Raw genomic sequence first — 19,255 nt, 5'->3', positions numbered from 1 at the left:
CGGGACAAACCACGTACGAGGTCCGGGGGGGAAGAAGGGAAAAGCACGAAGGGCACGGGGGGAACCCCCCCCCCCACCCACAGCGACCCCTCCCAGCTCACACCAGCCAGGCCTAGAGAAATACCAACTTTAATACAACCGCCAGTTCCTTTGGTATAGCGGGGCAGGGGCCTGGGGCTGCGAGGGGCGGGGATGCGCTTTGGCTTGGCGGAGTTACACTGTGCATGCAGGGGGGGCCTCCCGCCAACCCCCCCGGGGCTGCCGGAGCTGCCCTAGCCCAGCCGGGACACGGGCAGGGAGGAACGGGACGTGTCCTGGAGCACAAGCATGTCACGGAAGGGGTACGGGGTGCTGGGAGCGCAGGGGAGGCTCTGTAACCAGCCCCTGCCCTTGCATAAGAGTGTGGGACCTGCGGGGTCAAGGCACAGAGTTAACACGTAAAGTGATCCGGTTCGGTCGAGGGCTTCGTGCTTGGGGGAGCTGAGCCCCCCCATGGGCCCCCTCCTTTGCCCAGGGGCCAGAGATAAGGACAGGCTGCCTCTGGCTCAGGGGGGCTCAGCCCTGCCGGTCCTGAGCCCGAGAGTGGCCGTGGCACAACAGCAGGGCTGGGTTTTGGTAGGAGCTGAGCTGCTCTGCAAAGGCTGGAGCTGGAGGGGCACGGGCTTTGCAAGAACAGTTCCCTACCCTGCAGGCACTCACAGCCTGAGCCCCCCCACGGCCACCAGCTCCACGTGGTGAAAGGAGAGAGGCCCTGTCCTCTGCCAAGTCCATGCTCAGTCCCGGGTGGAGCACCTGAAGAGTCTGAGGGCTGCCTGGGGCACGGAACACGGCCGGAGGGCTGCGCATTGGGGGTGCCGGGCACTGGGGTCCCCGGGCGCTCACAGTCTCCTCTCCACTGGCTGCTGCAGGCACATCTCACTGCCGGCCGAGATGATGGGCAGGTGATTGTCCATGTGGTAGCTGATGAGGTGGCTGACGCTCTCAAAGCGATGGTCTTTTGTCCTCACCTGGGGGGCCAGAAAAGGGGCGCTCAGGAGGCTGTCAGTGCCCACATGAGGCCAGAGCTACCACCCTCCATGGCGCAGACCCGGGGCTGCAGTCTCAAACCCATGCTCTGCCAGGCCCCGTCCATCCCCAAAGCCAGCCCAGAGCTGTTCCCTGACCCGCAATGCAGAACCCCAATGCTCTGGTGGCTCTTGTAACCCTTAACACCCACCCTGCTGTCCCAAGCTCCATCCCCTGCGTGGACTCACCACTCCCTCGGGATCCACGAGCAGCAGATGCTTGGGCTGCCCACCCTGCAAGCCGGTCAGCACATACTGGCCGGGGGTGGTGGTGCTCTCCCGCACCAGGAAGTCGCCGTTCACCTTCAGCAGCTTCTCGGCCTCCTTGCGGCTCATTTTCCCGTGGTACCAGGGCTCCCGTCTCAGCTGCTCCTCCATGGAGGCCACCACCTGGGCGGGGGGCAGCGCCGCGGGCGCAGACGGGGGCGCACGCAGGGCGTCTTCAAAGGGCTCTGCAAGGACAGAGGAGCAGGGGGGATGGTCAGCAAGCCCACAGCCCTGTCCACAGCCCTGGCTGCAGGTGCTGTTCACTCACTCATGTCAAAAAGGTCCCTCTGCGTGCTGCCATTGGCTGTGGCGGGGGTGCTGGCGGCTGGAGCTTGGCGTGTCTTGTCCATGTTCTGCACGTTGACGTAGGACGGGTCGTCAAAGAGGTCTGTGCGCCCAGACGTGCCTGCTGGAGCTGGGTACTTCTCTCTCCCTGCTAGCAGGAGCACTGTGGTCAGCAGGGCTTCAGCCCACCTTTGGCCCCCCCCGTCAGACCATCGGGGGGTCCATGGAAGAGGATGGAGACACAAATCACGTTACCTTGGGCAGGAGCATGCTGCTTCTGGGGGTCATACTCCCCACCGGATGACTGGCCAACAGGCTGCAGGGAGAGGCAGTGATGAGCCCCCATCCCCTTTCCTGCTCCCCACACCCCACACAAATAACCTTCAGCAGAACCCACGGCCCGGTCAGGGTCCCTACGTCTCCCTTGTAAGATGGTGCCTCCCCGAGAGGACGTGCCCAGAGCCTCACCAGTGTGGCACCCAAGTGATTTGGGGTCTGAGCAGCCCCGTCCTGCAGCCGCATGTCCACGACTCCCCCGATGGGAGGTTCCTTGCCAGGGAAGTCGTTGTAGTACTGGTGATCCGGGGCCGGTTCCTCCTCTTCTTCGTCCCAGGCAGAGCCATCAAAGCCTGCCATCCTGGGAGAGCACAGCACAGATAAGCCCGTGAGAGCAGCCCCTCTCCGAAACCGCCTTCCTCCTTGTCACGCCGCCCTGCCCTGACCTGTCGTGGGGGGTCACCAGCTTTGGAGGGTTCTTCAGGTACTGCTTGAAGCGCAGCTCGAAGGCCTGCCCGATGGTGCTGATCACATCCTGCGCCAAGCCTTCGGGACACTCCAGGATATGGCAGGCTGGGTAGAAAATGGGAAGGGTGGGATTGTGGAACTCCAGCACCGAAGTTCTCCACCCCTGAGCCAGCCCTGCACACCCAGGAGCTTTCTTAGGGGTCACCCAGTTCCCCCCCTACACCGAGCTGATCCTGAACACCTGCGAAGCGGGGTCTGGCGTCGGGGACCCCTGCAGCACCCTCACCTCTCTGATTGACGGGGTCTTTGGCAACATAGGCAACATATTCAGCCGTGTCCTGCGGGTGAGACAGCAGAGTGAGACAGGGCTGCTGGGGAGCACTGGGCCTGAGAGCTGCAGAGGGCAGGAGAGGCCCCCACACATGGGGGACCCTGCCAGGTACTCACCGGGTCTCCCCCTGATGCAAAGGAAATAGACTGCATGTGGTGGTTGGCGATGATCTGCAAGGTAGAGAGCTTGTTGGACACAGCCAGGAATTCCCTGTCACCCACCCAGGGGGTGGCACATCCCGCTCTTCCCAGGGCTGACCTGCCATGGGGGCTCAAAATCCTCCAGAGCCTTGGTTATGAGCCACAGACCACCAGGAAGAGGATTGGGACGCCACTGGGAGTGGGGTCAAAACCAGGAGATCTGGCCCCAGGCAAGGGGGACTTGGGTCTCACCGTCCCCAGGAGAGATCCCACAAAGCACACGGGATATTCCTCCCACCTCTTCAGCCCCAGGGAGGTGAGCACTCATCTCACAGCCCATCCAGACATTCCCTGGGGAGGCTGGGGGCATCCTCTGCCCCAGCAAGATCTGGGGTGAGCTACACGAGGATTCCTGCTTGTCCAAAGGCGACCCAACCCCTCCCCATTCTCACCTGCTTGCAGTCTGAGGCCATGAGGTTGAGGCTGCTGGTGGAGATGGTCAGGGTGATGGGCATGCCTGCAAACTTCAGGTTGCTCTTGCCCAGGATGGAGTTCAGGGAGCGGCTGCAGGGCTGGGGGCAAACGGTAGCATAGAGAAGGGGCTCCCCACACCAGACAGCCCAGCAGCAGGACAGGGCACATCCCACTGCTTCCACAGCAGAGATGGGCACCTTGTCCTCACCAGTGGCCCTGGCCCAAGCCTCAGCTGGGAGATCAGAGCCCTGGCCTGACCAGCACAGCACTGCCAGCTGGGCTGGGATCTGGTCCTTGGCCCTGTGCCCAAAGCAGCCACAAATGCTCCCCCCCCAGCAGCTTCCCAGCCAGGCCTCACCTTCCTCCTCCTCACGGCTCCCTTGGCACCAGGCACAGCCTCACACACCAGCCCAATGGCCTCCCTGCAGGGAGTGCAATGAAACGTCAGCCCCCACAGTGCCTGCTTTGCCCTAAGACTCCCCAAACACGGCACTCAGGACAGTGGGGACACAGGGATCAGCACAGGAGAGACAGGGTGACAAAGTGGAAGCTCTCAGGGGCTCTTTGGGTGGGCGAAGTACACTGGAATTAGTGTTTGATGGCCTGCAGCAGCCCCTGGCCCCCACTGAAAGCCCCACGTGCTACCAGGGGCTTGCCTAGGGCTCAGACAACTTCCTCACCCGTCCCCAAAAGGAGCAGCCCCTGGGGAGAGGCGGAGCTCACCTGGTCACCTGTGTCCTGGTGTTGAAATCCAGAGCCCTCATGGACTGGAGCACTTCCACACAGCCCATGTACTGCAAGAGAGCAAGGTGAGCTTGGCCAGCCGTGGAGTTTGTCCCCCATGCCCCCAGGGAGGGGACTGGGGCCTCAAGCACCCCGGCTCACAGCAGTAACTTCCCTGGGAATCCCACTGCCCACCACCCCGCCCTGTCCCCCACCCCTCCCAAAGAGCATGGTGCATCCTCCCGCCAGCAGGTCCCCAAATCCCCACAATGTGACCCTCACCAGCACTCACCCGGACATGGTAGGAGACCCCAGAGCCCATGACCTTGTCATCCGGATGCAGCCAGCCACGGGTGGGCTTATTGACAAAGCTGCCGTGGCGGGTCCACTCATCACCCCCCAGCTGGCCACCTTCCACCCGCGTCTTCTTCCCACAGCTCAGCTTGTTCATATCCTGGGAACAGACAGTGACAGGTCTCACTGAGCCGGGGCTGCCACCACCCCCTGGCACTAGCGCTGGCACCCCAGGGGGACCAGGCTCCCCTGGGCTGCTGCTGGCTGAAGAGCCCCGCAAGCTGAGCAGGTTGGCGGGATTGGAGAGCTTCAGGTTGGCCATTTTGGGGAAGAAGGAGCAGAGGGTGGTAGGGCTCTCCTCCAGCTCAGGCGAGAGCTCCCCGAGAGGCGCAGCGTGGCCGAGGGAGGAGGACAGGGAACCAGGCAGAGACTGCATGCTTGCAAGGGACTCCACTGGGGAGGGCAGGACTCCCAGGCCCGCCACGGCCTCCTCCGGAGAGGAGACGGACTCGTTCCGCAGGTGGCTGTATTTGCTCTTTTGCAGGAGATCCATGCTGGAGACGGGTGAGAAGGGCCACAGCCGCCCTGTCCCGAGTGGCAGTGGGGTGGATGCAGCCAGCTGAGCCTCACAGGGGCCCCACAGAGAGTCCGAGCGCCTGCAGCCGCCGGGAAGCTGCCCCCAAGCAGAAGCCTGGGCTGAACTCTGCTCTAGGTCCGCGCCAGCCCCGCATGGCTGGCAGGGAGAGCCGGGCCTGGCACGCCGGGCAGCGGGTCCGGGGACTGCCCGGCACCGTGCGGGCGCAGCCGGTCAGGCGTGATCGGCGGCAGCAAGGATGTGCAGATCCGTTCAGACCGAGAGCAACGCGCCACAGCGGGGAGGAAACGCGGCCGCAGCGACACCCCGGGGAGCCGCTGGCACGGGCAGGGGGAGCTCAGAATGCTCCAGCCTGGAGGTCCTCAAGCCCCTTCGACACCAGGCCAGCAACAAAACCCATTGTCTTCATCCAGGACCAGCTCCAGCTGCCTCTACCCTGCTGCTGGGCTCAGCACGGCCACCCTCCGCCCCACAGCTCACTGCAGCCCCCCGTGCCACCGCCCGCTAAGAGAAAAATCAAAAGCATGAATATTTAAAGCCCGGAGATGAGGCAGACGCAGAGAGCGCATCCAAGCCCATCCCAGCCCTGCTCCGAGCACTGTCCAGGAGGGAACGAGGTCCTTCTGTGGCAGCCAGCGCCACGCAACCCACGTGCCGGCGGCGAGCAGCTGCCGTTGGCTTGCCGGGCTCTGCCGGGGGGGAGCAGCGATGCTGAGATGACACCGGTGCTCGCGGCTTCCTGGAATACGGGGACATGCAGTCCTTTGAGAGCACAGATCTTGCCTGGAGGGCTGCTGGGAGAAAAGAGGAGGACGGCCAGGAGCAGGATACAGGTAGGCTGTGCGCTGGGGCAAGGCAGGGCTCAGCACAAACCCCCAGCCGTGGTGGGGAGCCCGTGGGAGAGGCTGCAGCTAATCGCTGCTGCTTCCTGCATCCCCGCCGCTCCTCCCGGGAGAAGAGATGAAGGGGCTGCGGCTGATCGGAAGAGCTGTGCTGACTCACAGGAGGCAGGGGCAGGCTCTGCCCGCGGCGTGGGCTGCGCTGGGGCTGGGGCGCAGCGCAGGAGGGGCTCCCGGTGAGGGGTGGGGACGCGGCGCTTATCTGGAGCAGAAAAATCAAGGTCACAGGCGGAGCTAGCGGGAGCGGGGCGGCAAGAACGTGCCGGGGGCTAAGTTGGCCCCTTCGACCTCGGGGAGCTGGGCGAAACTCCCACCTGTGGATCAGGGGGCTCAGGGGCAGGTCTCCCCTGTTGCCCTATGCTCCACGCACTTGCATGCAGCAGGAACTTGGGCCAGCCCGACTGTGCTGCCCTCCACAGCCTTGGCCCCACTGAGGGACAAGAGCTCTCCCCACTCCCCTCTAGGATGAGGCAAGGAGTTCAGACAGAACCCAAGCCCTGAGGAATCACAAGCCAGGCCCTTACAAACCACCAGGTGCTCTGTCCACCAACCCAAAACTGGGTAAATCCAGGCCAGGGATAAGGCTCTCCCTGCTTGGAGCCTTTGCCCTGCACTGCTTGGCACCGGCAGCTGCCTGCCCCACTTCACAAAGCCTGGCACACTGCCATGGGGACAGGGAAAGGAAAGCCACAACAGGGCTGGAAATTGCCACCTCCACGATGCGAGTGGGCCCGTCACTGAAGCATCTCCTTGGCCACGCACGCTAGCTCTGTGAAGGCCAGCCCCCCCCAGTTCAGCCACGGTGGTCCCACAGGCACGGAGAGCCTGTGCTGGCTGTTCCACAAAGTGCCTGTCCCCTCCAGGGGCCCCCGGCTGCTCTGCTCAGTGCTGTGACCTTCCTGTGGCCGCAGCACCACTCCTCTAAAGAAAAGCAGGAAGCGCGGAGCCAGGAAGTTGCTGGCCCGGTGAGGGGCCAGTGCAGCCCTGCTGCCAGGGCAGCCTGGCTGGGCAGCATCAAGTGGCCACGGAGCAGTGGGGTTTGCCCGTGATGGACTGGCCACTGGTTGGTGTGGGCCTGGCACAGCAGCTCTGTGAGCCCTGATGCTTCCCCAGGATGAAAGCAGCAGGGAATTGCAACGGGGCAGGAGTGTCTCCTTGGCCCCTTTCCACCACCCCAGGGCTTGGAGCAGCCATCACCTCCAGGCAGCAAAGGGCTGATGAGCCTCCCAGCTGAAGCTCCTGCTCGGACACATCTCTGCTTTTATAAGCTGGAGTAATTCCTGATTTTGTCAGAACCTTCGAGGCCAGTCTGTAACAGCCTGTTACAAGATGCATCGCAAGCTCCCAGCCCTTGAGGACCAGAGGTGCTACCATAGCATGCCCTCTTGGCCCCAGAGTCCACCCCAGGGCATCAGAGCTCCTCCACAGCGGGCTCTGAGTGCAGAAGGCAAACCTGGAGATGTGCAAAGGCACAGAACACCAGCCCTGCCTGAACAGGCAGCCCCAAGCCCCATCCCACAGGCTGCAGCCCTTCCCCTTGCCAGGCAGATGCCATGCTCCTGCCCCTGCAGCAGAAGATCAGCAGAGCAGCTGGAACAACTGCCCCCGAGGAGCTCTGGGGACACGTCCTGGCCCAGCTGCTCCGTGTGCCCTGCCACCACAGAAAGACAACGGGTCATGAGAAACAGAGGGATGTGGACTACTTTCAGGCACCCGAGACTGGGAATTCACACACCAGCTGGGGCAAGGAAGAGAAGCAGAGTGGGGATGCTCAGGGCTCCGCTACCAACATCCTCCCTGGAAAAAAACTGGGAGCTGAGTCAGAGGCCTGGATCATACCAGTGGTTTGGCAAGAAATCGCAGCGAGGTGCAGGTGGCCACTGGGCAGGAGACCCCCCTCTGTCCAAGTGCAGCCAATGCTGGACCTCTGAGGCGGAGGGGAAGCAAAGGAGAACACTCAAATCCAGCCAACAGCTGATTTTTTCCCCCACGCATCACAGCAGCATGGAACGACATTTATGCATCCCTGCGCGCAACCTCTCCTTCATTCCGAAGAGGGGGCTAGGAGATACCAGTGGAGACGTGGGGAAGAGGCTGGAGACCTCCCAGAAGGCAGAGGAGGCAGGCAGGATCCACCACCAAAGCCACTTAGCCCTCCACCGAAGTCCTTACCACATACTCCATCGCCGGCGGAGGGCAGGGCAGGCCCCGGGCGGGGAGCAGAGACACACAGCCCCTCTCGTCTGGCACTCCGACCTGCGGTTCGGGGACAAACAGGGAGTTAGCCAGCCCTGTCCCAGCCCGCTGAGGTGGCTGGGGTACACAGTGCCACGAGGCAGAGCCTGCTCCTCCACGCTGTCCACGGGTGGTTGGGGCTGTGGCTGCTGCGCAACACGCTGCTGGCACGAGGAGTAAGAGAAACCTGGAAGCCTTCTTCCCCTTGGAAAGAAGATGGAGATGGGATGTGCTGGGACAGGAACACCAAGCTGAGCCTGGCACTGCCCACACAGGCAAATGGTATTGAGGGCCTAGAGTCACTCTGTGACCCAAGGAAAGTGCTGGAACCGATCCCTGCCCAGCCCAAAAACCAGTACTGGAAAGTACACACGCGACGAGGCAGAGCAAAGGCAACCAGGGGGGCAGAGCTGCCCCCTCCTCCACCCCGTCAGCCCTGATGCAAAATTATACACAGAGCCCCCAGAGCTATGTCCCTTCTTCCCAGGGGACCGGCGAAGACAGGAGTCATGGAAAGAGTCTGGCAGAGGCAGGAAGCTCTGCGAGGGGAAAGCAAAGCACTCCTCTCACTGCCACTGCCCAGACGAGGCAGGCAAGGCCAGGCGGGTGGAGCAGTGCAGACATGATTTACTGCTTGGCAGCAGTTGTACCTTTATCTGCCTGTGCCAGCTGTCGCCAGCAGCTCAGAAGGCAGCGAGATAAGGAGGGCTGTGCTTGGCCATGGCAGTGGAGATTGACCCCTGCAGCACCACGCCACCGCCGAGCAGAGGTGGCGGCCAGGTCCTTTGGGCATCGGGCACCGAGGCCGGTGGCAGGGAAGGAGCAGCTGGCCCCAGAGCCAGGGTGCTCAGCCTTACCAAAGCCCATTTGTGTCCCTCCTGAGGATGGAACACTGCTTTGCACAGCTCCAGAGGGGGCCCAGCCAAGGCGTTCCCCCACCAAAGGGCAGCGGGTGGATCCTCAAGCCCTCCTTGGCTGAGAGGAGACGGCATCTTCAGCCCCTCTGGTACAGGCTGACAGCAGGGCAACCCTGGCAAGCACGGAAAAGAAGTGCCCTCTTGCTCACAGACTTGTGCAGCACCAACATGGCGAGCAGGGCCCGGGTCACATCTCCTTGGAAGCCGTGTCCACGGTCTATAACCTGTGCGGGTGACCCCACCTAAGAGATTCAAGGGGAGACGCGAGAACAGATGGACACAACACGCTGCTGCAGAGGAGACACGGATCTCCAAGGGGGAGCAGCTACCCCTGCTGCAGAGAAGACACGGATCTCCAAGGGGGAGCAGCTACCCCTGCTGCAGAGGAGACACGGATCTCCAAGGGGGAGCAGCTACCCCTGTGCACAACGGCTGCGTAGGCTCCAGGTACTCCCTGCTCTTTACTCCGAAGCACAGAAGGCAGGAGGGCAGACCCCAGCAGCGCAGAGGCCGAGGAACCCTCCACAGCCAGCCGCTGCCCCGTCCCTGCTGGAGGTCATGCCAGGCTTGGGGCTCGGGCTTGTCCCCAGACGCCGCAGCGCCTCTCCAGCCGGTGTCCTTCCCGAGTACCGCACCGGCACGGGGTGGGGCACCGCAAGCCGGAGCCCCAGGCACACGCAGGAGGCCGCCACGCCGCGGAAGGGGGGGGGGGTCACCCCGGATCCCAGCACAGCACGGCACCGGCGGGTCCGGGCCCGCCCCACGGCCAGGCTCCCTCACGCCGGGCAAACGAGGCAGCTGGGAAGCGCGGCTCGGCCCTCACGGCACGGGGGAGCGGCGGCGTCTCCGGCAGAACCCCCAGGACTCGTTCCGCGGAAGGCGGCGGCGGGGGAACGAGCGAGCGACGTGGCCTCAAACCGGCGACCCTTCGGCCGCGGGGGCACCGCGGGGTCGGGGCCGAGGCCTGGGTGCCGGGGCCTGGGTTCCGGTGCCGGGGCCTGGGTACCGGGCGGGTCCCCACCCCCCCCTCCCGCTTCTCCTCCGTGCGCGCGCGCCCTCACCGCCCCGGCCGGCGCGCGCTCACCGGGCACCATCGGTCACGCGCGGGCCTCGCGCCGCTCTCCGCCGCTCCCGCGCGCCCCCCCCCCCCCGTCCCGTCCCTCCCCCCCGCCGCGCTCGCCCGCCACTCACTTCCGGCCCGCGCCCCTCCGGCGTGGCCCCGCCGCGCCCGCGCCACGTGACAACCCCCTCCAGCCAGCCAATCACCGGCCGCGCCCGGCCCCGCGCGAAGCGGCGCCGAGGCCCCGCCGCGCCGCGCGCGCGCGCCGGCCAATGGGAGGCACGCCCCCACCGCGCCACGCCCCCCCTGGGCGGAGCCGGCCAATGGGAGAGCGAGGCGGCGGTGTTTGAAAGCGCCGCGGGGGCGGGGGGGGCGTCAACGGCCGCCGAGGGAGGGCACGGCGGGGCCCGTGATGGCGCACAAACAGATCTACTACTCGGACAAGTACGACGATGAGGAGTTTGAGTACCGGTACGGAGCGGGGAGGGGTCCCCGGTAACAGCCGCTTGATAAGGATGCAAGGGTCTCGGTTAAGGTTTGCTGGGGTGGGGAGGCTGTGAACGGCTCGCGAGTGGGCGAGGCGCGGCTCCCTGGTGAGGCGAGAGGGGAATTATCCTGGTGGCTCGGGGGGGTGCCGTGAGGGTTCCGCATCGCGTCACGGCGCTGGTGCCGGTAGCAGCTCTCCGGTGGGGGATCTCCGTCCTGGGGGATGAGGGGGCGCCGGGGGTGCCCCGGTGTTGACTGAGGGGTGCTGGGGCGCAGGCACGTGATGCTGCCCAAGGACATCGCCAAGCTGGTGCCCAAGACCCACCTGCTGTCGGAGTCGGAGTGGCGGAACCTGGGGGTGCAGCAGAGCCAGGGCTGGGTCCACTACATGATCCACGAGCCAGGTGAGCCCCGCGGGGGAGCGGGTGGCGCCCAGGCGGCCCGGCCTGACCCCCTCTTTTGCCCCGCAGAGCCCCACATCCTGCTCTTCCGACGGCCACTGCCGAAGAAGCCAGAAAAGTGAGTGGCTCCTGGTCTGCTGAAGCTCCCAGTCCTTCCACGCTGAGAAAACACCTTTCTCCTCCTTCTTCTCGGCATTTCTCGGGGGCTTCACCCCGTGACCCTCGATGCCGCCTGGCCGTCGCTTTGTCGGCTCGGCCCTGGTTCCGGGGGCCCTTCCCGTTGCGATGCCTCCAAAGCTTCAATAAAGTGATGTTTGGGAGCTGTCTGTCTGCAGTACCGGGGGCAGCTGGGGGTGGAGGGCGAAGGGGTCCCGGTACCGCGGAGTTTGTCCCGCGGGGGTTCCCGAGGAGGCTCCCCGCGCCCACCGGAGAGGGCATGTGCCCCGGCCCGCCGGGCACGGCCGTGGAGGCGGAGCGGCGCCGACACCCCCCCTTTTCCCCGGTCTCCGATGGTTCCGTCCCCGCAGGTCCCGCCTCTCTGCCAATGGGAGCGGGCGGAGCCGTGTGAGTGACGTGCGGGCCGGCCTGTGAGCGCGCGGGGCGGTGTCGCGGTGCGCGGAGGTGCCCGGGCGGCTCCATGTGGGGGGTGCTGCGCGCTGCGCTGCGGGCTGCGGGCCGAGTGCGCGGGCCTCTGCGCGCCGCCGCCTGTCGCCCCATGGCCGCTTCGGGCCCGGCAGCGGTGGCTCAAGGATCCGCCAGCACCGCCGGCATCATCATCATCGGCGACGAGATTCTCAAGGTGCGGCCGGGGGCGGGCGTGGGGCGGGCTGGGGCCTGCGCCTGGGGTCGTGGCGCCCCGCCGTCATGCGCGTCTCCGGTCCCCTCAGGGCTACACGCAGGACACAAACTCCTTCTTCATGTGCCGGCGGCTGCGGGCTCTTGGCGTGACTGTGGCCCGGGTCTCCGTGGTCCCCGATGACGTGGAGGCCATCGCCAGCGAGGTGGCCGCCTTCGCTGCTCGCTTCACCTACGTGCTGACATCCGGCGGCATCGGCCCCACGCACGACGATGTGACCTTCGAGGCCCTGGCCAAGGCCTTCGGGGAGCGGCTCGTCCTCCATCCCGAGCTGGTGGCCCTGGTGCACAAGTTCTTCGGCAAGAAGGAGGAGCGGTGCCCCGAGATGAAGCTGGCTCGCGTCCCCGAGTCCTCCCGCCTCAACTACGGCACAGACGGGCACAGCGGCAGCACCTTCAAGTACCCGCTGGTCAGCGTGCGCAACGTCTACGTCTTCCCCGGCATCCCGGCCCTGATGGAGCGTGCCCTGGATGGCCTTGCTCACCTCTTTCGCAGCAAACAGACCCACTTCCACTCCCGCACCGTCTACGTGGCGTCCGATGAGATGCTCATCACGCCGGTGCTGGACAGGGCTGATGCCGCCTTCCGCGGCCGCGTCAGCTTGGGCTCGTACCCAGACTGGACCAGCAACTACTACCGTGTGAAGCTGACCCTGGACTCGGAGTCAGAGCAGGACCTGGAGGAAGCGTATTGCTTCTTGATGAGGGAGCTGCCTCCGGGTGTTGCTGTGCCGTTGGTGACAGACTGTGTCTCTCCAGCAGCTGTGGAGGTTTATGGCCTGGCTGAGTCAGGTACCGGGAAGAGGTGCTGCAGCGCAGCTCCGTGCTTGTCCTGTTGCAGCCTAGCTGGGCTGGGGCAGTGGGAGCACCAGCCTGGCAGCACAGCTTGCCCGTTGTGGTGTGCTGGGAGGCTTGAGATGTGCTGCGGCTGCAGTGGGCTTCATCCCACACCGGTGGGAATGGGAGCTGTAACCTCAGTTAGAGCTGGTGGTGTCAGGGTCTGAGAGCACGGTGTGCAGCAGTAGCTGCAGTGCCACCGTTCTTGTAGCCCAGATCTCTGGGTTGAACGAGCTCCTGGCTGTGGTACAATCAATGGCCGTGCTGTGTGTCCAGAGGGTGAAGTGCCATAGGCCCTGGGGCCGTGCTAAGGGAACGTGAGCTGGGCAGGCACCGACTGTCCTGTCCTGGCAGGCTCGGCCCTGGGGCAGAAGGTGGCAGCAGCCCTGCGAACCATCGAGGAGGCTTTGGACCGGTACAGCCTGGCCCAGCTCTGCGTGGGCTTCAACGGGGGCAAGGACTGCACAGCCCTGCTGCACCTCGTCCATGCTGCTGTGCAGAGGTACCCACGCATGGGGCTCCAGGCTGGGGCAAGGCCGAGGGGTCCTGCAGACCCTGGCCGGGGCTCTGGGGCTCTTGCTTGCTCCACCCTGGGGGAATGAGGGGATTCCTGGGCTCAGAGTCCAGCTGCACTGGGTCTCTCTGCAGGCGGTTCCCAGCGAGGCAGGAGAGGCTGCAGGTGCTCTACATTCGCATTGTGTCCCCGTTCCCTGAAATGGAGCAGTTCATTCAGGCAACAGTCCAGAGGTAGGAGGCACAGTGGGGTGGGCTGCTGCCCAGAGGCTGCGCAGCGCTGCTTGCAGCCTGCAGACAGCTGCCCACCCCTGCCTGTGCAGGTACGGGGTCCAGCTCTGCACTGTGGAGGGCTCCATCCGCCAGGCACTGGCCCAGCTGAAGGAGCAGCAGCCCCAGCTGGAGGCTGTGCTGATGGGGACGCGGCGCACGGACCCTTACTCACGCACCCTGACCCCCATGTGTGTGACAGACCCCGACTGGCCCCCTTACATGCGGGTGAACCCCTTGCTGGTACGTGGCTTCCACCTGCTTTGGGGCTGGAGCTGTTGCCACAGGGAGACCTGATGGGGCTGGGGACCAGCAGTGGTCCACGCCCATCCTGGACAGCTTCTCTCACAATTCCCAGAGTATTTGCTGCCCCTCTGTGCAGCTGTGGGTGCCCCTTGCTGCAGTGAGGCTGCTGGGTGCTGTTGGGCAGGGCTCATTCTTGCCTGCTGGGGGGTTGCCTTGTGTTTGGGGAGGTGCTGGGAGGGGCAGTGGTGCTCTGATGCCCATCTGGCTGTCCTAAGTGCTCTCCAGGAAGGTCTGGCTTGCTTCCCTGGGAGACAAGGGAGCAGCCCTTTGCCTCTGCCTCAATCCCTGCCCAATTCTGCCTGCAGGACTGGACCTACCGGGACATCTGGGAGTTCCTGCGCAAGCTCTTTGTCCCCTACTGTATCCTCTATGACAAGGGGTGAGTGCCTGCTGCTGCCCTTCTCCCGTGCACAGCCAGTGGCCCTGGGTGCAGTCCTGCAGCTGCTTTCTTCTCCACAGCTACACATCCCTGGGGAGCATGACCAACACACAGAAGAACCCAGCCCTGCGCTGTACGGATGCTCAGGGCCGGGAGAGCTACCGGCCTGCCTATGAGCTGGAAAACGAGGAAGAAGAGCGCACCTCCCGCCAGTGAAGGCCGCGCTCTGGGAGCCTCCCCTGGCACGCTGCTGGGACTGACACTGAATAAAGTTGCTGCCTGTCAGCACGAAATAAACCTGCTGCAGTCTGCACTGCGCTGGCACGTGGTCTTGTTGAGCCCCGAGGGCTCCGTGGGGCAGGAGTGGGAGGAACAAAAGGGTCGCCCAGGTTGTGCCCCCTCCCTGCACGCACCATTGTGGGAGTTTTGGAAATGCGGAGAACGCGGCAGGTTCCAGTGCTTGCCGGGGCCCCGCACGTCAGCACTGCTGCCTCTGCCACCGGGTCAGATCCTGCTGATTACTCTGGACCATGGCAGCCTGTCTGCAGGGTGCTCCCCAGCAAGTGGCACGGGTGCAGGCACTGCCAGCACCCACTGCCGCCTCCCTCGGGCTGCGCCTGGGCTCCTGGTTGCTGCGGCTTCTGTGGAAATGCATCTACCTCCTTCTCTGCAGCTGGTGCATCCGTGAGCTGCTGGACTAGGGAAGGACCCTCCCAGTGTCACAGGACCCCGTCAGCCCCTTGCCTGCCCTGGTGCTGTGGGTGAGTGACCCGCCTGCAGCTTGACGTGGTGCTTGGAACGTGACAGGGGCCTGGCTGTGGTGTTTGGGGGTGACAGAAACCGGCCGTGGTGCTCCTGGAGTGAAAAGGGCCTGGCCTTGGTGTTTGAGGGGAGACAGCCTGGCTGTGGCAGTTCTGGGGGCTGAGAGGGTGTGGCCTTGGCGCTGGTCAGTGGGTTCTTACCCCCTGTGCCTCTCTCCCCTCCCCAGGACTGTCCCTGTTGCCCTGTGCTGATGGAGCTGATGGACCTCTGGCGCTGAGACTCTGCTCCAGCCTGTGCTCCCCCGATCAGAGACTCCAATAAACCTGGCTGGCTGCGTCTGTTCGGGCAGAGCTCTGGGAGTGTCTGTGTGTGTGTGTCCCCAAACCTCCCGATCCCAGCCCTGGGTACCACTAAGGCACTCCAGCACACCCCTTGCCCCTGTCCAGGACTGAGGGTCCCCACGTCCCTTGGGGTCAAGGGGCAAGAGTGGGGGGCTGAGGTTCTGCCTGCATCTCCTGCCTGCTCCCCCACTCCTGGCCATTTCCTGTTTCAGGCTGTGGGAAGCAGCCAGAGCAAAATATCTCCGATGTGGCCAGCCTGGCTGGGAGCTGCCGCAAAGGTCATGGCTGGTGGCACCAGAGCGTGGCTGTGGGTCTGTGAGCCCACCCTGCCCCACTGCTGCCTGTGCTGGTGCCTGGCCCCAGCACAGGGGAAGCTCTGCATGCCCCGTCCTCGGCAGCAGCCCTGGCGCCAGTGTGGCCTCCCTTATCTCGGCGGGAAGTCAGGAGCAGGAAGCCTGGCCCGGCGCGGGATAAGGGTCCCGTTTACATTAGCTCCTTTGTTGTGGAGCAGGCTCCCACCCTCACCCACTACCCGCGGGGGGGCCCCGGCCAGGTCAAGAACTGAGGGGCAGCAGAAACCCTTGCCCCCACGAGGGGCTTAGGTGGTCCTTGCAATGGTCCCTGTGAGGACACGAGTAGGGATGGGGTCTGCCGAGACGGGGCCCTGCCACTGTGCCTCATGGCCTCCCCCTGCCCCGATCAGCTGCTCAGCTAGACCCTGCCCCGTGGTTGTGCACCGGTGTCTGTGGTGCTTTTTGGGGCTCCTGGCTGTGCCCAGCTGCCTTGGTAGCACGGTGCTGGGCATCCCTGACCGCTGGAGCCCACGCGTCTTGCGCCTGCCGTGTGCTGGTGTGGTAGCCCTGACGTGGTGGCCCTGGCGGTGGCTCAGCCCCCGGGCTGGCTGGGATGAGGGAAATCAATGAATTCCCCAAACGGGAAGGTCCGGGGGAGGGGGGAGCGTCCCAGCGCAGGAAAAAGTCCAGGCGGTGACGCGTGACGGGCAGAGCAGTGCCGGCCGCCCTGAGAGCACAGCCCCATGCAGTGCCCCGGAGCCTCTCGCCCACCTCCGCCGCCCACCGTGAGTGAGACCCTCTTCTGCAGGGACCCCTTTCCCAGCCCCATTGAGGGAGGGGGTGAGAGGGGAGCGGGTGGGTGCCGTGGGCAGGAGCACACGGACCCCTGCCCGCGCTGTCAGGGTTCCCCAGCGGTGAGGGTTGTTTTTGGGCTCGTGTCTGATGCGACCTTGGGGATGCCAGTACGCCTTGAAGCGGCGCCGTGCCCTCACGGCGGGGATGGCAGCAGCAAATCCAGGCAAAGCAGCCTTGCCAGGGATCTGGGTGGACGCAGGAAGATGCACAGGGTCCCCATTGAGACCCCCCCGGAGCCGCAGCCCTCTGAGGGCACGGGGTGGTGATGCCCGTCTCCATCCTGCAGGTGGTCCCCACGACCACCGCATGTTCCGTTCACGCCGTGCTGGGCTGGTGCGGAGGCTGTGGCGGCAGCGCTGTGCAGCAGCCAGCCCCGAGGATGGCCCCGGTGCCCTCAAACCAGCCGTGCATGCCCTCTTCAAGAAGCTGAAGGATGAGGAGCTGGAGCTGCTGCTGCAGGTGGTGGAGAGCCGGGGTGCCTGGGAGTCTGGCTGCGTTTTGGCACCACGGGGGGACCCACGAGGGGTCAAGCAGGGACTCCCCCCTCAAGTCCTGCTCTGTCGCCTCTTCCGCTGGCCTGACCTCCACCAGTCCCACGAGCTCAAGCACCTCTGCTACTGTGCTGGGGGCCAGGGAGCCTGCGGGGACTTGGCTGGGCTGTGCTGCAACCCCCATCATTTCAGCCGCCTGGCCGTACCTGGTGAGTGCTGCCGGCAACACCGGAGGCTGCCGTGCCCACCCAGGCTCTGACCCCTGCTCTCGGGCTGGCTCAGGGCTCCGGTGGGCTCCAGGGGGGCAGGATGCACTCCCAGCCTCCTATTTCCTTCTTTCTCCTCTGCAGAAACCCCGCCACCGCCCTACTTGAAGGCATCCCGTGGTCCCTCCTGGCCAGACGAGCCCCAGCTCATGGAGTTCAGCTACGACGGTGGGGACTGGTGCGGTAAGATGGGCCCACAGCCCTCTGCCACACCCAGCAGGCAGGAGGGCACTGGGCAGGGCTGAACCCCTGAGTCAGAAGCAGAGATTGGAGGGGACAGAACATGAAAATCAGGGAACGGAGCCAGCAGTCACTCCCAGCAGGAGGAAAAGACTCCGACAGGGGATGAGGGGTTCCTGCTGGGGGAGCAGTCTGGGCCCAGACGCCCCCCCCCCCCCCGCCCCTGAAGCTCCTGTTATTTTTGGCAGCGCCAGGCTCCCTGCTGGAGGAAGCGCTGCCTATGGGGACACACACAATGTGCCTTGACGCACACAGCCCCAGCTCCCGCCTGGCAGCTGGCCACCAAGGCCACCAGCTGCCACTGCCCCACCTTCCCCTGCGCTCAGGGACCAGCCCCCCTCACAGCCCTCCCCCAGCCCTTCACCACGGTACTCGGGGACTGGGACCAGCTCCAGAGGCTCACACCCAGCGCAGGACTCTGCGCTGAGGCATCCCTGGTGCGCCACGTCCATCTGTCTGTCCTCGCACGCCCTCTGTGCCCACTCCCCTCGGCCCGTCCAGCTGCTTGGCTCAGTCATGTCCTGGTGGTGACAGCTCTGCTCTCCCCTGCCAGACACCAGCCTCTCGTGGAGCACCATCAAGGATGGCTGTTGGTGCAAACTGGCTTACTGGGAGTACCGGACGCGCGTGGGCCGCCTCTACGCCGTGCACGAGGCGTCGGTGAACGTCTTCTGCGAGCTGCCCCGGGGCAGCGGGTTCTGCCTGGCCCAGCTGCCCGCCGCCTACCGCAGCTGCGCCGTCCGGCGGGCGCGGGGCAAGATCGGCCGGGGGCTGCTGCTGAGCCAGGAGCCGGGCGGCGTCTGGGCGTACAACCGCAGCGAGCACCCCATCTTCGTCAGCTCGCCCACCCTGAGCCCCCCCGGTGCCTGCGGGCTCCCCGTCCTCAAGCTGCTGCCTGGCTACTCGGCAAAGGTGTTCGATTATGAGTGGGCAGGGGACAGAGGGGGCTGGCAGCTGCCTGGGGAGGGACCCTGTGACCCCCACAGTATCCGCATCAGCTTTGCCAAGGGCTGGGGACCCTGCTACTCCCGGCAGTTCATCACCTCCTGCCCATGCTGGCTTGAGGTCCTGCTGAGCCAGCCACGCTGAGGCTGGGCTTGGTGGGGGGGGTGCCAGGGAGCTCCCCCCAAAGCAGGTTCACAAGCTGGGGGGCCCTTCTACTGTTCCTCAGCCTGTGTCTTCCAGCCAGGATCGTCCTGGCTCTGGGGACTCTGTGTCTCTGTGCTGACTGGATGTGGTACCCCTCTTGCATGGTTCACCACCTTGCCAGCACCTGCTTCCCCCAGCCATGGGGCTCTCAGTGATACAGGGCACTATTTAATATTTTTAAAATATTATTTTAATGTTTAAGTTTATATTAATTTATCTATTTTTGTAAAAAAAAGCAGAGCATGAGGCAGGAGTCCCCATTGTCAGGGCCAGGCTTGGGGGGTGGCAGCCAAGGGCCGGTGAGGATGAGGAGGAGCAGGAGAGAAGGGAGGTGAGAGGGAGTGGGGAGGAGGGGGGAAGCTGTGGGCCAAGGTGTCACTGCAGCCAAGGGAGTGATCTGGTACAGCTGGGGAGGGTGGGGCAGGTGAGCACAGCTGGAGTGTGGGGCAGGTTGGAACATCTGGGTAGGTGTGGGGCAGGTTGGAACATCTGGATAGGTGCAGGGCAGGTGCAATGGGGGGGCAGGGGCAGGTGAGCACCCCTGGAGTGGGGACCGGTTCAGGGTTACCCAAGCTAGGTCCCAGGCCTGGGGGGCTCCTTCAACCGTTCTGGCAGCATGGGGGAGCCCCGAGCGAGCGCAGCCGAGGGGATCCCGGATTGCCCGAGTCGCGTCTGCTGTTTTTAACCTAAATAAACGGTGCCACCGGCACCAAGAGACCCCCGCGTCCCTACGCGTATCGGTGCCGCCCACGGGGCTCGGCTCCGGGAACCAGTAGTGCCCTC

At 64.9% G+C, this 19,255-nt stretch overlaps 4 protein-coding genes across 15 annotated transcripts; 3 read left to right on the top strand and 1 right to left on the bottom strand.

Moving 5' to 3' along the window:
- Positions 1 to 113: 113 nt before the first annotated feature.
- Positions 114 to 10,286, bottom strand: SHC1 (SHC adaptor protein 1). 9 transcript variants are annotated; one of them, XM_038162067.1, is made up of 14 exons: positions 10,160 to 10,271; positions 7,989 to 8,072; positions 4,321 to 4,482; positions 4,029 to 4,099; positions 3,664 to 3,727; positions 3,284 to 3,403; positions 2,808 to 2,861; positions 2,647 to 2,698; positions 2,339 to 2,465; positions 2,085 to 2,253; positions 1,872 to 1,932; positions 1,600 to 1,767; positions 1,254 to 1,516; positions 114 to 1,007 (listed from the first exon to the last, which is right to left on the bottom strand). In XM_038162067.1, exons 2-14 carry the CDS (start codon positions 7,998 to 8,000, stop codon positions 879 to 881), a joined length of 1,452 nt encoding a protein of 483 aa, XP_038017995.1. In that variant the 5' UTR covers positions 8,001 to 8,072; positions 10,160 to 10,271; the 3' UTR covers positions 114 to 878. The 9 variants fall into 9 exon arrangements, with proteins under 9 accessions (XP_038017995.1, XP_038017994.1, XP_038017996.1 ...); XM_038162066.1 differs by lacking the exon at positions 10,160 to 10,271 and adding an exon at positions 10,053 to 10,099; XM_038162068.1 differs by lacking the exon at positions 10,160 to 10,271 and adding an exon at positions 10,053 to 10,098 and having other exon boundaries at positions 1,600 to 1,764.
- A 20-nt stretch (positions 10,287 to 10,306) lies between these two features.
- Positions 10,307 to 11,249, top strand: CKS1B (CDC28 protein kinase regulatory subunit 1B). 2 transcript variants are annotated; one of them, XM_038162074.1, is made up of 3 exons: positions 10,307 to 10,499; positions 10,791 to 10,918; positions 10,985 to 11,249. In XM_038162074.1, the coding sequence occupies exons 1-3, from the start codon at positions 10,441 to 10,443 to the stop codon at positions 11,035 to 11,037; spliced, it is 240 nt and encodes a 79-aa protein (XP_038018002.1). In that variant the 5' UTR covers positions 10,307 to 10,440; the 3' UTR covers positions 11,038 to 11,249. The 2 variants fall into 2 exon arrangements, with proteins under 2 accessions (XP_038018002.1, XP_038018001.1); XM_038162073.1 differs by having other exon boundaries at positions 10,373 to 10,499; positions 10,791 to 11,235.
- A 228-nt stretch (positions 11,250 to 11,477) lies between these two features.
- FLAD1 (flavin adenine dinucleotide synthetase 1) lies at positions 11,478 to 14,388 on the top strand. Its single transcript, XM_038161904.1, has 7 exons — positions 11,478 to 11,714; positions 11,803 to 12,562; positions 12,962 to 13,109; positions 13,256 to 13,354; positions 13,444 to 13,633; positions 14,002 to 14,075; positions 14,156 to 14,388. The coding sequence occupies exons 1-7, from the start codon at positions 11,553 to 11,555 to the stop codon at positions 14,289 to 14,291; spliced, it is 1,569 nt and encodes a 522-aa protein (XP_038017832.1). The 5' UTR covers positions 11,478 to 11,552; the 3' UTR covers positions 14,292 to 14,388.
- Positions 14,389 to 16,114: 1,726 nt separating this feature from the next.
- Positions 16,115 to 19,190, top strand: LOC119711551 (mothers against decapentaplegic homolog 6-like). 3 transcript variants are annotated; one of them, XM_038161913.1, is made up of 4 exons: positions 16,115 to 16,256; positions 16,613 to 17,026; positions 17,168 to 17,251; positions 17,877 to 19,190. In XM_038161913.1, the coding sequence occupies exons 2-4, from the start codon at positions 16,633 to 16,635 to the stop codon at positions 18,410 to 18,412; spliced, it is 1,014 nt and encodes a 337-aa protein (XP_038017841.1). In that variant the 5' UTR covers positions 16,115 to 16,256; positions 16,613 to 16,632; the 3' UTR covers positions 18,413 to 19,190. The 3 variants fall into 3 exon arrangements, with proteins under 3 accessions (XP_038017841.1, XP_038017839.1, XP_038017840.1); XM_038161911.1 differs by having other exon boundaries at positions 17,168 to 17,266; XM_038161912.1 differs by having other exon boundaries at positions 16,209 to 16,259; positions 16,616 to 17,026; positions 17,168 to 17,266.
- The last annotated feature ends 65 nt before the right edge of the window (positions 19,191 to 19,255 follow it).

This window comes from Motacilla alba, chromosome 25 (genome assembly GCF_015832195.1).
Source record: "Motacilla alba alba isolate MOTALB_02 chromosome 25, Motacilla_alba_V1.0_pri, whole genome shotgun sequence".
NCBI lineage: Eukaryota > Metazoa > Chordata > Aves > Passeriformes > Motacillidae > Motacilla > Motacilla alba.
The sequence above is the reverse complement of the archived record's forward strand: the minus strand, read 5'-3'. Positions and strand labels throughout refer to the sequence as shown.

Coding starts and splice junctions, on each gene's coding strand:
- FLAD1 (XM_038161904.1), top strand. CDS start 11,553: ATGTGGGGGGTGCTGCGCGCTGCGCTGCGGGCTGCGGGCCGAGTGCGC. Junction 13,110..13,255: donor GTCCATGCTGCTGTGCAGAG/GTACCCACGCAT, acceptor GTCTCTCTGCAG/GCGGTTCCCAGCGAGGCAGG. Junction 13,355..13,443: donor ATTCAGGCAACAGTCCAGAG/GTAGGAGGCACA, acceptor CTGCCTGTGCAG/GTACGGGGTCCAGCTCTGCA.
- SHC1 (XM_038162063.1), bottom strand. CDS start 4,875: ATGGATCTCCTGCAAAAGAGCAAATACAGCCACCTGCGGAACGAGTCC. Junction 4,100..4,320: donor GGGTCTCCTACCATGTCCGG/GTGAGTGCTGGT, acceptor GCTCTCTTGCAG/TACATGGGCTGTGTGGAAGT. Junction 3,404..3,663: donor GAGCCGTGAGGAGGAGGAAG/GTGAGGCCTGGC, acceptor GTTTGCCCCCAG/CCCTGCAGCCGCTCCCTGAA.
- LOC119711551 (XM_038161911.1), top strand. CDS start 16,633: ATGTTCCGTTCACGCCGTGCTGGGCTGGTGCGGAGGCTGTGGCGGCAG. Junction 17,027..17,167: donor CAGCCGCCTGGCCGTACCTG/GTGAGTGCTGCC, acceptor TCTCCTCTGCAG/AAACCCCGCCACCGCCCTAC. Junction 17,267..17,876: donor CGACGGTGGGGACTGGTGCG/GTAAGATGGGCC, acceptor CTCCCCTGCCAG/ACACCAGCCTCTCGTGGAGC.
- CKS1B (XM_038162073.1), top strand. CDS start 10,441: ATGGCGCACAAACAGATCTACTACTCGGACAAGTACGACGATGAGGAG. Junction 10,500..10,790: donor GATGAGGAGTTTGAGTACCG/GTACGGAGCGGG, acceptor GCTGGGGCGCAG/GCACGTGATGCTGCCCAAGG.